At 30.6% G+C, this 19670-nt stretch overlaps 1 protein-coding gene across 3 annotated transcripts in view; it reads left to right on the top strand.

Moving 5' to 3' along the window:
- Positions 1–19670, top strand: part of LOC106678915 (probable DNA double-strand break repair Rad50 ATPase) — a gene marked incomplete in the record, with an annotated part of 525008 nt that overhangs the window by 131311 nt on the left and 374027 nt on the right. For all 3 annotated transcript variants that reach the window (XM_067049131.1, XM_067049130.1, XM_067049132.1), the window contains 1 exon segment: positions 11925–12002. In XM_067049131.1, the coding sequence (XP_066905232.1) occupies positions 11925–12002 (78 nt within the window).

The following is a 19670-nucleotide window of genomic DNA, read 5'->3' as shown; positions in this document are numbered from 1 at the left end:
ATTTTTCATTCGGAGCTCTATATCTTAAAAACTACCAACACCACTTGAAAATCTAAGAGAATATTATTTAAAGAAGAGTAAATTTGCTGAAATATTTGTCCTAAAAGAGCTATTTATGTCCAATAGGTCTCGAGATATAGCTTTTTAAAAAGTAAAATTTCTAAAAAATCAACTGAAAGATTAGTAGTTAGTTAATTTATTTAGAGAATTCTATATCTCAGGAACTATGTGACGTACAGATGTATATTAGCACTTAAACTAAAGCTAGTAAAATGGACTATAAAGAAGTTTATAACTCTTACCTTCATAGGAATAGTACTTTTCATGATATTTGCTAAAATAAATTAATTTATAGTTGTTTGGACAATAAGTTTGATTTATTAAAAACTTCATTTCAAAAACCATTGGACGTACAGATGTCTGCCAGCGCTCAAATTAAAGCTAGTTCAATTTAGTACAAAATAGTTAATAATGTTTATCTCTGTAGTTGTAGTAGTGTTTATAATATTTGACAAAATAAACTCACAAAATATTAATTTCTAGTTGTTCGTATAAAATGTTGGATTTTTGAAAAAATATATCTCTAGATGCATAAGACGCACATATGTCTGCCAGCATTCAAAATAAAGGAAATTTAACTTACTATAAAGTAGTTCATGACACTTATCTTCTTAGGGTAGTAGTTTTTATGATATTCACATATGAATATAAATTTGGCTAATGAAAATTTGTCCGAAGAACTATAAATCAATTTATTTTAGCTAATTTCATGTAAACTATTACTCCTATGAAGATAAACATCATAAACTACTTTATAGCTCATTAAACTAGCTTTAATTTGAGTGCTAATAGACATCTGTACGTCAAAGGGTTTTTGAGATATAAATTTTTCTAATAAATTCACTAACTACTGATCTTTTAGTACGTCCCATACAACATTGTTATGAAATGTTGCTTTTTAAAAAGCTATATCTCAGAAACTATTTACCGTAAATAGCTCTATTAGGGCTCATATTTTAGCAAATTTGCTCATCTTTAAATGACGTTCTCTTAGGTTTTCTTGTGGTGTTCCTACTTTTTAAGATGTAGAGCTCCGAATGAAAAATTTGTTTGAAAGGCGCTTTGAATAGCCGCCATTTTGTATTTCCTCTACCTATACTTCGCAGACTCATCAATTTTGATTATTAATTATACATAGTTTTCATTAAAGTAATCAAAAATTGGGGTGAGATAACTGCCTTTTTTCTCCTCTTGGGCTCTTGCACTATTCCAAAACATAGCCTTAACCCCTTTGCACTCAGCACCGTTTTTGACGTTAACTATCATCAAACTCAACACCAGTTGTTCGCAAAAACGTACACCCAATTTAAAAATTACTAATGGTAGATTGAGAAGTCCCAACAATGACTTATACAGAGATCTATAAAATTCGACGCTTCAATACGATGTGAGTTCGACTAATCCAAGGCCCACCAATGTGTCGCTACTGCAGAAACGATCTGACCGTCAGGGACATACTCACTGAACGTATCGCTCATGAGTCACACCAATTCTCTTCAGATTTTCAGGTGATGTTGAAAGAAGATCCCGCAACAACATCAATACTTTTTTATTTTTTTAAAATTCTGAATATCTGTGGTTATGTAAAATCTAACTGCAATTCCAGTGTATATAAGTAGATGCATAATTAATTATTATAATTTGTTACCCTCATTTTATATTTTACAGAGAATGAAAAACTACATTCACAAACTTTGCGCTGTCCAACTATTTTGGGTTACACACAGCATACTAATACATAGACTTTTTTTTTTAAGTTCTTATAACGTACAGGCATATTACAGTAAATTTATAATACATATAATATTACTCCTTGATTTTTTTTGTTTTATCATTTTTGTTCTTTCTATATTTTAATTTTTTTTTAAATTATTTTCCCTGATTATTCTTCATTTTTCCCCCAAATACATCTAATTATATTTTCTCCCTTAACCGAATACATATTTCTTTTTTTGCTCTTTAGCAAACTAAAAATAAAATAAAAATATAAATATTGGAAGAAAATAGATGACTGTATGAAGATAGTCCAGGTGGCGGTCAATAAAAGTATCAAAATAGAAAAAGAAAACTATATATTGTTAACCAACATTTTCATCAGTTGGTAGTAAAACTTCATTCTTGCAATCCTGACAAAGCCCTGCAAAGTGGGTCGAAGCATTGGTGAACAATAAATAGTTTTTTTTAATTATTTTGATATATTTATTTACCGTCACCCAGACTAACTTCTTCCAATAAAATATAAATAAAATAAAATGTTTGAATTAAATAAAAATTTTATATGCATATTGATCGCATTTTTACACGTTAGTATTATTCAATTTAAATCTTTAAAAAAAAATCAACAATCGTCAATAAGGATAAATAAATATAAAATTGAAAAAAAGTAATATATAACATTCAGTATATGCATGTCATATTTTCTCAGGATTATCCCTACCCTCATCTGTTTTATATTAGTTATATTTTTAAAAATTAACGTGAAGCTAAACTAATCTTGATTTGCTATTTTAGTCATGTATCTTGTGTCATTTTCATGCAACATCAATCAGTAAACGTCCTAATAGCAATTAGTTATGTTGAGTTTGATTGATATCTTAGCTAATAACTACAATGGGCCGTTAGATTTGCATATTCCTCCTATTAATTAATGTTATGCCATATTGATTGAAGCTCTGATGAAACAGAGTAAATTGATGTATTCATTAATACCACACACAGCTAGTAATGTCTCTATTATATCTTAGTTGGGTAAGGGGTTAGGCGCCATAAGCAGAACTAATCCAATTGTTTTTTACTAGTACTTTAGAATTCTAATGATCCTCAGTTGGTGCCTGGTTTTTATTTCCTATAAAACAGGTTAATAATCTATGTATGTGTTTTTTTAATAGTTACCGGCAAAACGATAAGATCAGATAAAAAGAAAGTTGTTCTTAGAAACCGATCGAATTTCCTAATTGAAATATTGAAACTTTTCAAAGGATTATAAAAAAAATACCTGCATTTCTCCAACGGATATGTATATATATACATAGACATTTTAGAGCGGATATGTATTTCATAACGGAGAGTGAAACAATTAACTACCAAGGCTTGATATTTCTATCTAAGGAAATCACAAGGATATTTAGAATTTAATTGGAATAGGTTGTTCTGTAAAATAATAGCAATTATAAGACAAGTTGAAACTGAGAAAATAACAAGCCAATATAAAAGACTCACAATTTTACTGTCCAAGAACATATGATAAAGATCTTTATTTTATTTTTTTCCGAACTAATTAATTATAACTAACTGATGAACAGTTGTGAATTTTATGGAGAAGGTGACAGTATAGCGAAGTGATAGTAGTACAAGAGCCCAAGAGGAGAATAAGGGCAGTTGTTTGGCCCCATTTTTTAAATAGTTTAATAAAAACTATGTATAATTAATAGTAAAAATTGATGAATCTGCCAAGTATTGGTAGGGGGAAAAATGGCGGCTGTTTAGAAACATTAAAAAACATTAGTTTTTCATTCGGAGAAATATATCTTTAAAACTACTAACTATTCTAGAAAAACATTGTTTAATAATAATAATAATAATAAAGGCCTAACGAACCCAAAGGTTCGATGCCGATACCACCAAACGCTCTCTGCACACATCCTTCCAGTGATGCCCCTCCAAACCCAATTCCACTAAATCTGTTTTAACGCAATCCTCCCATCTACGTTTCGGTCTACTCCTCGGACGTTTACCCGTTGGTTCAGTGTTTATTAACACTTTAGGGATCCGCCTTACACGCTCATCTTATACGTCGCAATGCTATAACTTGAATTATATTTACCGAGTGAAGGTCCCTTGATTCAGCGTTGTGTAATCTTCTAAATTCTCCCGTTAATTCATCCTTTCTCGGTCCGAATATTTTGCATAATACTTTATTTTCGAAAACCTTAAGACGCTGTTCAGCCCTTAGTGTAAGAGGGCACGTCTCACATCCATAAAGAACAGTGTGAAGGATAATAGTTTTGTTAATTTTAATTTTTAAGTTTTTCAATAGAAGGCGCGAGCTAAGCAGTTTCGAATTGAAAAATAACAAGCATTCCCGTCTTCAACCTAGCTTTTATTTCCTCATCAATTTCGTTTTTTCTAGTTACCGTAGAACCTAATTACTTAAACCTATTTACCTGTTTAAACGTATTTCTTACTATATCTATATCACCGAAATTGCTCGCGTTTTTACAGCTAACCATGTATTTTGTTTTATCCGTATTTATTTCAAGATCTAGTTCCTTACTGGAATTTGGTAACACGGTTGTATTTAGTTCTATAGTTTCTTTGTCATCACCCTATATTACCAAACCATCTGCATACCCAAGCACCGGTATTTTACCAGCCAAAGTTAATCCCTTTTCGGTAGGCATCACATTTCTAATATAATATTTAGTGTTAGATTAAATAAGATAGGTGATTGAGAATCACCTTGTTTTAAACCCGACTGGACCTGGAATTTCTTGAAATAATGATACGTCCGTACGAGATTTACTAACTTCTTTGGTATTCCCTGTTCCATCAGAATATTATACAACTTCTGTCGGTCAATAGAATCGTAAGCCTTAAACATTATTTAGATTAGAGTAAATTTACTAAAATATGAGCCCTAATAGAAATATTTATGTCCAATAGTTCCCGGTATATAGCTTTTTAAAAAGGAACGTTTCATAAAAAAATCCACTGAAAAATCAGTAGTTAGTAAATTTATTTTGAGAAATCTACATCTCAAAAACCATAGGACGTATAGATGTCTATTAGCACTCAACTTAAAGCTAGTTTAATGAGCTATAAAGTAGTTTATGACGTTTATCTTCTTAGGAGTATTTATTTCATGATGATTGATTTACAGCTGTTTGGACAAAATTACATCTGCAAAATTCATATTCATATGCCAATATCATAAAAACTACTACTCATAGGAAAATACGTCTCATAAACTACTTTGTGGTGACTTAAATTTCATTTATTTTGAGTGCTGGCAGACATCTGTATGTCTAATACTTCTTGAGATCAATTTTTTCATAAATACAAAAAATCTTTCTGAATAACTAGAAATAAACATTTTGTGAATTTATTTTGGAAATTACCATATAAGCTATTACTTGTATGAAGATAAACGTCATAAACTACTTTATAGCACATTAACATAGCATTAATTAGAGTGCTAATAGTCATCTGTACGTTGAATGTTTTTTGAGATATAGATTTCTCAAAAACAACACTAACTACTGATTTTAAAAAGCTGTTTCTCGGGAAATATCGAACGTAAAGGGCTCTATTAGGAATAATATTTTAGCACATTTACTCTAATTTAAAGAACGTTCTCATAGGTTTTTTTAGTGTTGTAGGTAGTTTTAAAGAAATAGAGCTCCAAATGAAAAATTATATTTTTAACGTTATGAAACAGTCGCCATTTTTTATTTCGCCTACCTTTACTTGGCATACTCATCACTTTTCACTAGTGATTATAAATAGTTTTCATTTAAGTAATCAAAAAATAGGGTGAAATAAAGAGCTTTTTTTTCACTCCGGTTCTTGTACTATAGTAGCCGCGCCGCTATCATCTTGTAACCTAATATTTGCTGTCGTACTATCGGGATTTGCTTGATAATTGGTAGTACTATCCAAAGAAAGCTAAAAAAATTGGATCAAATCACCTTCTTCACAATCGTTTACAAATTACTACACCACTGACCCTTCATTGGTTGTAGCAGAACAGATTAAATTTTTTTTAATATAAAAAAATAGACAATAATTTCGTAAACATTTATTCGAACCTCCTTGAAGTTAGGTTTAAATAAATTACTGAATACTCATTTTTAGTAGACAGATTATCCTATCCCCAATAGATCGCTCAAAAATAATGTCAAAGAGTTATGTGATTTTTCGTAGTATAACGAATGATAGAACATCGTAAATGTTTCAAACCCTTGCTGTTCTCTTGAACTGTGATCATTCCAACAATCCTGATAACAGTAGGGCTGAGCTTGCTGTTCAAATCCTGTAAGCACTATTGCCATCTCTCATTTCTCATAACTCTTGTCTGCACTTCATACTAATGATAGTTATATGATATGATTAATTAAGTATACTTATTATCATTTTAGCGCGACTTTTCATTCAATAAAAATCTGATTGCGTGTAAAAATGTTAAAACCTGCAAAATCGTTTAATACAGATGCTGAAAAGCGTACAACTGTATAACATAAATTTGAATTTGTTTATGTATTTTGCAATATTTACAGAAATAATTCATGACTTTATCCACTATTCTATTCCATCAGCTACACAGGTAGCATGAACCATTTTGTAATTTTTTTTATCATTGATGATATAGGAACAAATTTGTAGCTATTTTAGAGGATATTGCAGGACACTAGTAAGTTGGCTGTATTCCTTTTTTTTTTTTTTTCCTCTTCAATCCCTATAAAACATAAAATAATCATGAATTAATAAAAGTATTAAAAAAATCTGAACCACTACAACCCATGAAGGGTCAAGAGTACTTTGCAAGGAAGTACTGTTACTTAACCAACGGTTGTCAAAGGATGTGATTTGGTCAGAATCACGCTCGATCGCCAGATTTTTACCCTGGTGAGGGTACCTAATTTATGAGGCTGACTGGACCATAGGAGTGCTCCAGAACACACAGGGCTGACTCACGGCTACAGTGTAACAGAAAAGAATTTTCTAGCCGGATTCGAACTCAGATCCTTGCAGATGCAATAGAAGCATCGTGCCTTACTGTAGTGTCACCGCACTCGTGATAAAAGTATACTTTTCGTGAAAAAACTTTATCTAAACTAAATACCTTTTTCTACCGTACACATTTGAAGATCCAAATGAAATAGTTAATTATTGATTGATATGATCGTTCTGAGGGAAATTCCCCTTCTGTGGCTATTCCTCGATGAAAAAATGTGATTTAATAAAGAACAGATGTATATAACAGAGTGAATTTATTTTAAAAATTTGTATCTCAAAAACCATTTGACGTACCGATGTCTACTAGTACTCAAATTAAAGCTAGTTTAATGAACTATAATGTAGTTTATGATGTTTATATTCGTAGGATTAATAGTTTACATGGAATTTGCTAAAATAAATTGATTTATAGTTGTTCGGACAAATTTTCATTTGCCAAATTTATATTCATATGTGAATACCATAAAAACTATTACCCCTATGAAGATAAGTATCATAAAATACCGTATAGTAAGTTAAATTTCCTTTTTTTTTTTTTTTAGTGTTGGCAGACATATTTGTGTCTTATGGATCTAGAGATATATTTTTTCAAATATCCAACGTTTTATACGAACAACTAGAAATTAACATTTTGTGAGTTTATATATATCAAATATCATAAAAACTACTACTCCTACAAAGATCAACATAATTAACTATTTTGTAGTAAATTTAACTAGCTTTAATTTGAGCGCTGGCAGAAATCGGTACGTCCAATTGTTTCAGAAATAAAGTTTTTCATAAATCAAATTTATTGTCCGAACAACTATAAATAAATTTATTTTAGGAAATACTACTATTCCTACGAAGGTAAAGGTCATAAACTACATTATAGTTCATTAAACTAGCTTTAATTTGAGTGGTAATAGACATCTGTACTTCACATAGTTTCTGAGATATAGATTTCTCAAAATAAATTAACTAACTACTAGATCTTTCTGTAGATTTTTAAGTAATTTGTCTTTTTAAAAAGCTATATCTCGAGAACTATTGGACGTAAATAGCTTTTTTAGGGCTAATATTTCAGCAAATTTACTCTTCTTTAAATAATGTTCTCTTAGATTTTCTAGTGTTGTTGGTAGTTTTTAAGAGCTCCGAAGGAAAAATCATTGTTTTTTAAAGGTTTTGAAACAGTATTTTTCAATCCCTCTACCTATACTTGGAAGACTCATCAATTTTGACTAGTAATTATACATAGTTTTCATTAAAGTAATCAAAAATTGGGTTGAGAAAACTGACTTTTTTTCTTCCCTGCTCTTGTACTAACAGTTCTCATGGCAAATTCCGAAAGAATTGCAAGGGTATTACATGTTACTCTTTAAAAATGAAACGTTAAACTGCGGTTTTAAAGAAAATTGTCCTGAATTTCCCTGTAAACATTCCTCCAACCAGAGTAAGCTTTTACAGTCGCTTGCTCGTGGGGTTCCCCTGGGAGCGGTTTTGTTTTCTATTTACATTACTGAGATTCCTGTTGGAAAATAGCATAGCCTGGACACTGCATTCTTTTATGTTCTGTGGTTTCCTCCTGTAGCCTGGAGAAAAGAATTTATTACAATGGAAAGAAATATGTTTGCCGATAAACAAAGATGTTTGTATACGGTTTGTTTTGAAAGAACCCTGCACAGAATTGATGGTATAAACATTAAGAAAAAAAATATTCATTATTGTATTTATATATCCTCAATATGAAAGTCAAAATATCTTTTGGATTTTCTATTTAATATAAGATTTCTTATAAAATGGAAAAAAGACGCAGCGCTTGTACAGGTTCCATTTCAAACGTTACCTATTTTCAGCTTCACAGAATTCTTAAACGGAGGTTCCATGGTGACATTGATGGAAACAATAAGTGTATTATATCGTGTATGACAATGTGTATTACCATATATATACATCCATGCTTTGCGTATACTTTTCGCCTTCCCTGTTTTAGATTTTTTTTTTTTGAGAATTATAAAAATTAGAACAATTTCAACATTACCTCACCAATTGATATAAAATTAATGGACGTATATAGAGTGGTAAATGAAATTTATCGGATAATTCTAACTAAAAATTATTTTATTTTTTTTTATCTACTTTAACTCTCAATTTTTTATTTGATAAACCTCCAACGTTTCGGCCCTTAGGCCATTTCCAAGGAGACAACCTTAATAATTGATGTCATAATTCATTAAATTGTCTTTTTTTTGCAGGCTAATTGCCAATGTCTCATATAAACCACATAATTGTAATACAAAAATACTCAGTCACACTTAACTGGTTAATGACCTTAAGGTCTTACTGATGTTAAGGGCATTAACCTGTTAATGAGGTTAATAGAAAAGAAAAAACAATTTTTGAAGAATATTTTTGTATTAAAATTATACGACATGGGGTTTATATAAGACATGGGCAATCAGCCTGCCCTAAAAATTCATTGAATTTTGTGTTAGTAATTATTCAGATAATTTTACATAAAATAATAAAAGTATACCATTTATATGGCAGCCCTCTTGGAGCTCCCTGAACAATAACCTATTTTCATTACCTGTTCGGTATCAATCATAATAGGTCTGCTGACCCTTTGACTCCGTCCTGGCAGAACAATGAGCTCTGAAGTTCCCCGGCTCCCATACCGGACTCCACCGAGGTACAGTTAGCATTGACATTGGATGGTCATCCTAACGGGAATCATCATCAATCCCTATTACCATAGGGTCCATCATCCTCCAATTCCTGAATTCTGAGATTATTCCGCTCACCGTGATGGCTGTAATTCTTCTATCCTGGTCAACAACTAGGCAAATTAATTTTTCGTTTTAGGATTGTGGTCTGCGTTCCTCGTCGTAGCTTTCGTTTCCTCCCTTTCTTTTCTTAGATCGCCTGGCAGTCATTAGTTCTCTAGGTAATATTTCGATGAAAGTTGAAATATCTGAATGGGTGACTATGGCGCTACAATCTGATTTCATATGTATATTTATTTCATATATCTAATATATCTATTGGAGAAGGTCCAGAGGTCGTTTTATTTTCAGAGGGTCATAAGGATTATCAAGATTCAAGTTTAGAAATTACTAGGCTTGTTTAGAAAGGAAGTTACAACAGAGGGAGTGATATCTACTTCCGACTAAACATGATATTAAATTTAAAATCGGTACCGCTACAATCCAAGAAGGATCAGGGGTTTAGTACTTTGTAAGGAAGTACTGTTACTAGATCAACGGTTGTGCAAGGAGGTGATTTGGTCAGAACCACGCTCGACCGCCAGATTTTTTTACCCAATTTATGAGGCTGGGTAGCCGACAGGAGGGCTCCAGAATACACAGGGTTGACTTACGGCTACAGTGTAACAGTTTTCTGCCCAGGAGGATTTGAACCCGAGTCCTTGGAGTTAGTAGCATCGCGCCTTAACACCCTGCTACCGCGCTCCCATAGGCATGATATGTTTATGTTTAATTGTAGCCCTAACAAAGTAGGGAACATTAAGTATTTAAGTATTCTCTCATTTAGCTGTGTGTGTATATATATATCACCTAGAGACAAATGTTTTCTATATATATATATCTTGGAAGAAGATGGTTGACTGTAAGAAGTAGATTGTAGGAAGATAGCCTGGTTGGCAATAATAACGGTATCAAAATAGTAAAACAAAATTATTTATTATTAAGCAACGTTTCGCCCAACTTTGTAGGGTCTTGTCAGGGCTAAATGAAAAAAAAAAACCAAGATATAAACATTTTAGAATTAACAAAATATTAAAATAAGAGTATTTCAAGACAACTGTTATATTATCATACTTAGAATTTAGAACATTTACCACACCTGGTTAATTTTTGTTTATACTTTATTAACATTACAATTGTTTTGAAATGCTCTTATTTTAATGTTTTGTTAATTTTAAAATGTTTTTTTTTTCATTTAGCCCTGACGAATCCCTGCGAAATGGGGCGAAACATTTGGTTAACCATAAATAATTTTCTTTTAATAAAAAACCTTTAAAGACATAACGAGCATAGGCAGGAAACGATAATATAAGAATTTTCCATAATCATAAAAAAAAAAAAAAATTTTCTCGGCTATTTGGTATGAAATCTTAGACACGTGTCTAACGTTTTTCGATCTTGTATCACAAAAACTAGTTTCATTGATAGATTATAGTTATTGTTATTGATCGATCTCAGGTCCTTAGCATTGCCTTGTTCCTTATCTCTACTTTAAAATTCTCCTCATTTTTTTTAAAATTTTATAAATTCAATAATATTGATGAAATGTTCTCTATGTAGTGTTTTGGATATAACAATTTTATTGATTGGATTCGGTTCCGCTAATTTCAAAGCTATAGCACCTTAGTTTTTACTTTTCACTTACATATATATATATCCTAAATATTAAGGGAACATATTGCGATCATGCTAAATTTCGAATTCGAGTTTTTGATTAAAATTAAGGATTATTTTGACATGTCCTGATTAATTATCCTCTCCAAAAATCGCATATGTGTATGGATTCCAATCGAATTGATATAATTATACAGTGTAATCATCATAATTATATATGATCATAAAATAGAATAAAATATTTTTATTCATGGAAAATAAAATATTTTACAGATATTATTACATAAGATACAGTTATAAAAAAACCTGAGTCTATTACTCAATTACAATATAATAAAAAATAATGAAACAAACCGGATAATACAAAAATATTAACGTAATATTCTTTACTTCATTATAATTAACTTAATGTAATGATAATTATTTTAAACAAACCGAAGCATAGTATAAGTACCGCAAGGTAACATTTCAAGCTAACAGCCCTGATGAAGGCTAGAAATTCTGGCCGAAACGTAGGCACGATTAAATAAGTTACTTCAACTTATTTGTGTTTTATTTTGACCGCACCCCCGACTATCTTCTCCTCGTCTCTATTTGCAGTTCCCGAAGCAATTAGCTGTTTCTTGTAAACCGAGGAGCATCCACGAGTAATTTTGCATGATAATATTTTTTTCCTATTATAAGATATTTTAAAATTGCATGCGAAATAAAACTAGAATGTTAAAGATCAAACATTTTTATTATCTCCTAATGGATATCCTTTGCTGATAGGTTGGCGACCTGAGGAATGTTCTTAAACATATTGAGCACGAGCTTTCCGGACTTAAGGAACACTTCCAAACGAAAAAAGTAAGTCATTGCATGAATTTACATTTTTATTTATTTAACTCATTATAACTTCCATTGATATCAAAAATGTTCAAATTAACCTTAGAGAGAGTGAGTCACTACGCCCTCGAAACGTTTATAAAGAACATATTACATAAATACATGTAAGTACATCATGCACAGTGGCACGTATCTCAAATTTATTTTAACTTATTTATTACTTTTTAAATTTATTTATTCTTTTCTACGATTATTTGATTATTAATTATTTCTATTTATTTATTACTTCATTTTTTATGTTTGCGTATCGACCGTTTTAACGAAGATGGTTGAGGAATAGAGAGAGTTAAAAATATAGGCCTCGGAAGAAAACCTTAGAAAATATTGAGCAATTTTTCCATTTTCTAAGGTTCTATTCTTCTATATATTTTAATTTTGGGGAAAATTAGAAACCCTTAAAACTCCAGTTATCCATAATCGATTAATCAGATGACGTGGTAACTATATATCAATGATTTTATATCTTTAATATATAAATTAATATTTTACAAAGGAATTATTTTTAAAACATATATAACTATTGAAATTATAAAAAATTAAAATGTTATTCATTTATATTTGAACAAAATATATTATTTCTTTTTTCTAAGTTAAAATCAAATTTTAAGTTACATTATTTGTGGTGTCTATAAAAAATATATATGACATTGTCACTTCCTTTTTTTTTTTTTTTTTTTTTTTTTAATTTTTCTTTTATATTAATTACTTCACTACTGCTTTTCAGTGCACTCTATAGGATTTCCTACTTAACTATCTATTTCATCTTTGCAAAATGGAGGTGCAGTTTCTTGTATGTTACATTTACTTAAGATATCGGCACATTTTATATTTCTTTTCTATTACAATATATTTAACGTTCTGAATCATAACAATTTTTTCCCAAATATGAATGAAAATTTCTCAATTTGTATTATTTTAACAATAATACGAGTTTGGAAGAAGATATTTGACCGTATGAAGTTGATTGTAGGAAGATGTTCGTCCGCGTGGTGTTCAATAAAGGAGTCAAAATAGTAAAAGAAAGTATTTATTGTTAATCAGTTGTCATCTTTGTTTACATCTTACGAAGCCCTGCAAAGTGGGACGAAACGTTGGTTAAAAATAAATAGTTTTCTTCTACTATCTTCCTGCAATAATACGAGTTTATAAATCTTTTGTCAAATATTAATTTATACATAGTAGGTATAGAAGCTCTGAGAAGATATGCAAGCCCCAACTTCTGTAAATAAAAAACTAGAAATAACCGGAATTTATATAAAATATCATAATTACTTCTAGGAGATGTACGTTTGAAAACAGATTATATTAATATGTATTTTGACTTTCGTAAAGAAGTAAACGACTGAAGATATCCAATAGATTAGGCTGAAACGTAACTGAAATATGTTACATATAAAACAAAATTTTGATAATATTTATTATCAAGCTTTCTGAATAATATTTGACTATAAAAAAAATCGCATAAAATGATAAACTTTAGTAATTTTCGGAGAAGTAATTTAGAACTTCAAATCTTGTCAGGTGTCAGATGTAATCTTTCTTTTTTTTTTTTTTAAATTTATTTATTGATATTTACAACTGTACATAAAACATCAAGTAAATTTGAGGAAATCATGGTAGGTACAAGCATGTAGAGAAACTAGTACTCTAAAAACATTTTTACAATATAAGGTCTTGAGACCATCTTCTTTTCAGACGCCTCGGAGGATTGTCCGGAGTAAAAGAGGAAGCAAGATTAGAAACTAATGGATTTGAGTGGTTAGGGAGTTTGTAATGGAAGGATTGATATCTGGTTCGGGCTAGATCGGTTACAAATGGAATATTAAGGTCTTTGTGGATGATTTTTTTTTTTTTGTGAGCATTTAAGATATTACGATTTTGGATTGAAAGGATTGGATACGAGAGAAATTCGAAGTTTTAGTGGAGCCCAGAGCTCAACGCCGTACGTCCAGATAGGCCTTATAATTGTCATGTAAATCGGTATTGGAAGTTTGGTCCGTTTGTCTAGTAAGTGCTGTAATAGTCGAAATCGACGTGCAGTTTTCTGTCTTTTCAGTCTTGTGTGAGGATTCCAGGTTAGTTGTTTGTCCAGATGTAGTCCAAGGTAGCGGATCTGAGATGTAATCTCAGCCAGAAATTTAGAGTTTTGTTTGTCTAAATGTTTCTCCTCATGTACCTTTTTTCTTTTAAGTTCCATTGATGTTTGATATGTTTAAATGTTTTGTAATATTCAATTAAGTTGATGAACAAGGAAAGCTAAGATCAATAATCTGAGGTACGGTCACAATGGGAGATGGATGTCGTAATCAGTTGATCCGTTACAGGCATTGTCAGTAGTTCTATTAATACGAGTGTGGGAACTAATGATAGTGAAATACCAGCTCAGTCACACTGTCACATCTCTTATTCAACTGTATCTTATGACTTCGTCACATAATAAAATTTCTTCTACATGTCGTGTATTATTTGTAAACATGGTACGAAAACTATGTAATCCGATGGAAGTTAAATTATAGCAACATAAGAAACGGGGAAATGAAGAACAAATCTTATTTTAACAATAAACAAATGGCATTTGAAAGCTAAAAGATATAAAATAATATTATAAATTTTATATATATATATATATATTATTTATAATATTATTTTATTTTGTTCATTTTTATGAAATAATTGATTTAATATAATGATTGTTTGAGAGTGGTTTATTTTATTATTAACAGAAACTTCAACGATCGACTTTTTATCTTAACTTTTTATTTTAAAAAACCAACGTTTCGGCGCTTATGACATTTTCAAGGAGACAATCTTAAACATTGATGACATAATTCATTAAATTGTCTTGTTTGCAGACTAATTGCCCATGTCTTATATAAACCATATAATTTCAATTTGTTGATTGTCTCACTGAAAATGGCTTAAGGGCCATAAGGGAGTTTTTTTTTTTTAAAAAAACAAGGTGAGAGAAAAAGTGGATCATAGAAATTTGTGTTAATAATAAATTTTTAGCCACGTCTTATTGTTAGTTTACTTTTTTTATGTTATCTTATTCTCTTACTTTTTTTTTTACATTACTTTAGTTATTTTTTCTTTTTTAGCCCTGATGGAGTAGGGCGAAACGTCGGCTCATAATAAATAGTTTATTTAATATTTGAGTTATTTTGATCGCACCCGGACCATCTGTATTTTATTACTATAATCATTTGTCAGATATTTAACACTGTCTTAACACATACGAATTATTAGCTCAGCATTCTATCGTATAACATATGCTAATTTATAATATATGCTTGGGAATCAGCAATTGGAGAGCAGCGGTAACCATTAGAGAGACGAAGTTGCAGGAGGCCTTGACTCTATAAGAGTTGTAGTGTCACAGATGATGATGATGATGATGATGATGATTCTATCGTATTCACTGATACTTTTTAGATGTACGGTATAATTATTGGAGTTTTTCATCCTCATTAAGTAATAATATAGAATAGTTTAGGAACATCGATCGGTCTCCAAGTATATAAAGTAAATGAAATTTCACTAATATTTCATTTAGTGCTATGAATAAATGTAATGATTCATTGTCACTTTTCGTATAGTTCTGAATGACTCACAGTTCTCTGTAAGCGAATGCTATTCAATGGTAATATGCTAGAGTATCGCAGGTCACATTCATGAAAGTATAAATTCCTTCTAAAGGTTGAATTCATTCCTTTCAGGCTCGGTTTTATTAATAGATTTATTTTCTTAAATAAAAAAAACAAAACATTTATTTGGTCCTAAAAATTACAAAACAATCTTCTATTAAATGTAAGATTTTTCTTCGTAACCTCATCTATATAATATGTGAATAAATACCGATGTGTTCATATAATGAATATGTGTTGGTGTAGTGCTGCAACTTTAGAATAGCATATATAAGATCAGTTAAATATTGTAATATTGGTGTATAATATATGCTTGGTAAGTCAAAGTTTAAAAAAAAAATTAATTATATGAAACTAATAGAGTGGAAATGAAAATAATAAAAAGTGCATAAATGCGAGGCGGACGCATGTGCAGTAAGTCTTCACCAGGGCTGAGAACAGAACAAGATAACCAATAAGTATAGAAAATAAAAAATAAAATATAAACAGAATGACATAAAGTGAATAATTTTACAGAATGGAATTAATAAAATGAAGTAATGAGAGAATTGGAAAATAAAATTTATACATAGATAATTGAAAAAGTAGGTAAAACAACATAATTAAGGAAATAAAATGAAAATTAAGTTATATAATGCAAAGACGTATAAATATATTAGTTATTAATAATTTAGAAATTGAAATATGGAAAGAAAATGAAAAATTGAGAGGAAGAAAATATATGTAACAATAATAGTTTTTTTTTTTTTTTTTCCGAACCCTCTAAAACAGAAATAAAATGTGAGTTAGTAGTGCATTACTGTGTAGAAAGAAAAAGTAATTCGTGTTGTGTCTTACCTTTTACTACCTTTGGTATTTAAAGGTTACCTGTTATATTTAATTTTACATATGAGCTATCCGTTCAGCAACTATTTGAGTCCGGAGGTGAGGGGCCTCCTCGTGTTATATCGCATATAATATATAAATAAAAATAAAGATAAATAAAAATAAAAATACAAATAATAAAGACAATAGATAATAGTGAAAGATAGATGATAAAGAGGCAAATTATAAGTATAGTGAACAAAACTTATAACGCGGGTAAGGAAAATGGATTCTTGTTACCATAGTTATTAAATTATTCTTGTTTCACATAACCAATATATGAGTCTTTAAGTGTACAGCAAGACCAACTCTATAAAATCATTCTTAGTATATTAAATATTGATCCAATGACAATTAACAATTAAATAAATGGTTTATAGCAAAATATAAATTGTATTTAATTCTTGTATGTATTTTTTATTTCTGCCATAGACTTTTTATTTTGGAATTGGAAAAATTGACCTCGGTGTAAAATTATCTCTTGCGACCAGTTTGCCTGACGTTGCAGCAGGAGGTATGTCAATGAATCCTGGCTGGTACTATTGTTCATCATGATGACTGTCATATTGCCAGGTTACGCAAACATGAATCACAAAGCTGAAGGCGCCGCCTGCCCCACTTTCTGTTCACTATTGTCGCCACAGTTGACTTCATTAACCACATGCGAGTGTATCTAACTTACATGATTCGGCTGTTATAAATTATATTAGTAATGGTTTACTTCCTTCTTATTAAATTTACTTTAATTTCTAATCCTTCATAGGATCATTCTTTTACTTTCATTTATTCATCATGCTTTTACTTACCTATATATAGTAAGGGGAAGTATTAATGTAAGAAATAGTGAAAAAAAAATCTAATCTGAGTTTTTAGAGGAATGAAAATCTACCCCGCTTAAAAGTAGAAACAAATATTTTTTTAATTACCCATCATAATACTTACAAATATACCTATTTCACTTCCATGAATGGCGTATTAAATGGAAAACGGCAACAAAGATGCATAAATCGTGGTCTATGTCCTGATTTTCTTAACGAATGAAGTTTAACCCGTAGAGACACAGTAAAAGTCACATGGACAGACAACATATAAGACCTTCCACATCAAAATAACAAAACCAAAGCTAAACTTCCGACTTAAATTATTATTTCATCTTTTAAATAACAAAAGACTGATCTACATGACTATTATAAGGCCTATCTGGACATACGGAGTTGAGCTTTGGGGCTCCACTAAACCATCAAATTCCTCCCGAATCCAATCCTTACAATCCAAAATCCTTCGTAAAATCCCTAGTGCTCCTTATTTTTTCACAAATCAAGTCATCCATCAGGACCTCAATTCCATATGTTGCCGATCTGGCCCGGAACAGATATCAATCCTTCCATTACAAACTCCCTAACCACTCAAATCCATTATTAGTTTCTAATCTTGCTTCTCTTTCATTACCTAATAATCCTCCTAGGCGTCTGAAAAGACGATGGCCTCGAGATCTCCTTTAGAAGTGTTTTTGGAGTTCTATCGGTGGGGAGATTCTCCACATGTTTGTATCATGTCATTATATCACCTACAGTAAATTTACTTGTTGTATATATGTGTATGCAGTTGTAAAAAACAATAAATAAATAATAAAAAAAAAAAATCAAAACCTAAAGAAAAATATGAATTTTACAATGGTAAAAATAGAACAAATCTAAAAAAATAGTTCGGGAATTACAATTGGAGTCAATAGAAGATCACATCAAAAAACGGTTCATGAGGTTCCACTCCCAGTTACCGACAGTTAAAGGAGCAGTGACCTACCACCTGGGAAACCCAACCTCAACCCGAAGACTGAAGCCCTGGCTGCTGCAAGAATTCTGTTATAAATTTCTCTATTTATTAATTCATTATTCACACTACCTCTATTTTACTTACTACTATTATTATTTATTTTTTTCTCTTCTCTCGTCCCTATTTCAGTTTAACTTGTTTCTTTTTACCATTAGAGGGCAATTGTTTGTTTTGTTAAGTCTACAAATATCATTATTTTTTGTTATTAATTTTACTTTTCTCTTTTATTTAGAAGCATTATTCTTATCTATTTATTTTATATATTTTCTCTTTTAATTATAACATTTTATATAGTTAGATTCTTTTAGACCGAGACTATACCCTACACAAAAAAAAAAAAGAGACTATACCTACTGCTAAAAAAAATATATACATATAATGTAACGGACAACCACGTAAGTCCCACCAGGCCGTTCTGGAATAAAATAAATAAAAAATAGAAAATTAGTGATGTTATGACGGACATGATTACGTACATAATTGTCAAATGAATAATAGGCACAAGATATATGTGAATTTAAAGTAAATAACAACATTTGAGAGTAGCGCTAAACTAGGGAATACTTCCGATACTACAGCTGAATGTGTGAGTAAATACATGCAAATAGGAAATGTGCAAGTAGGGAATCGCAGAAGTGATGAACTAGCTGAAGATTTCGCAGATGATCTCGATGCAAGAAGATTGTACACAGTTCGTTTTCGTTTTAATTGAAACATGTTTAAGGCATTATTTGATTCTGTTCATTATATTCAGTATTATATACAACGTTTATAAAAATCTAACTAACGAAAGAAAGGACAACGCTGTATGATTTGGACAGTGCACCAGAATTTCTTCAAACTTCATTATATGTTTTTTTTTATTATAATTTTTATGCACTAAGGTTGGTTTAAGACCAATACTGCACTTAAAGAGCCCTCTCCAGATTATATAAGCCATCTTTACTTGCGTCCCATAACTCTACAACACATGGGGCTCCTATGGTCGGTAGCATTAAACAATAACCAAGTTAGATCAAATTTTCAACTGATAAAACGACCTTTTTATAATTGTGTTTATCTGTTAGAGTTCAGAAGCGCAGTGTGATTTAGATATCGCGGCCCTCTTTATATAGTTATGAAACAATAATCCGTTGAGTAGCCCCATTTCTCCCAAATGAGCACTCTTACTCTGCCCATTCATAAAATTAAATTAATAAATGGAGAGGTCCCAGACAAGAAGATGCAACCAGACCACTCAGGAGACCCTCAAGAATTGTCAAACCAGGAGTGTCCTTCGCTCAAATGA

This window comes from Halyomorpha halys, unplaced genomic scaffold (assembly GCF_000696795.3).
Source record: "Halyomorpha halys isolate HHAL.00 unplaced genomic scaffold, Hhal_1.1 Scaffold168.1, whole genome shotgun sequence".
NCBI classification, from domain to species: Eukaryota; Metazoa; Arthropoda; class Insecta; order Hemiptera; family Pentatomidae; genus Halyomorpha; species Halyomorpha halys.
The sequence above is the reverse complement of the archived record's forward strand: the minus strand, read 5'-3'. Positions and strand labels throughout refer to the sequence as shown.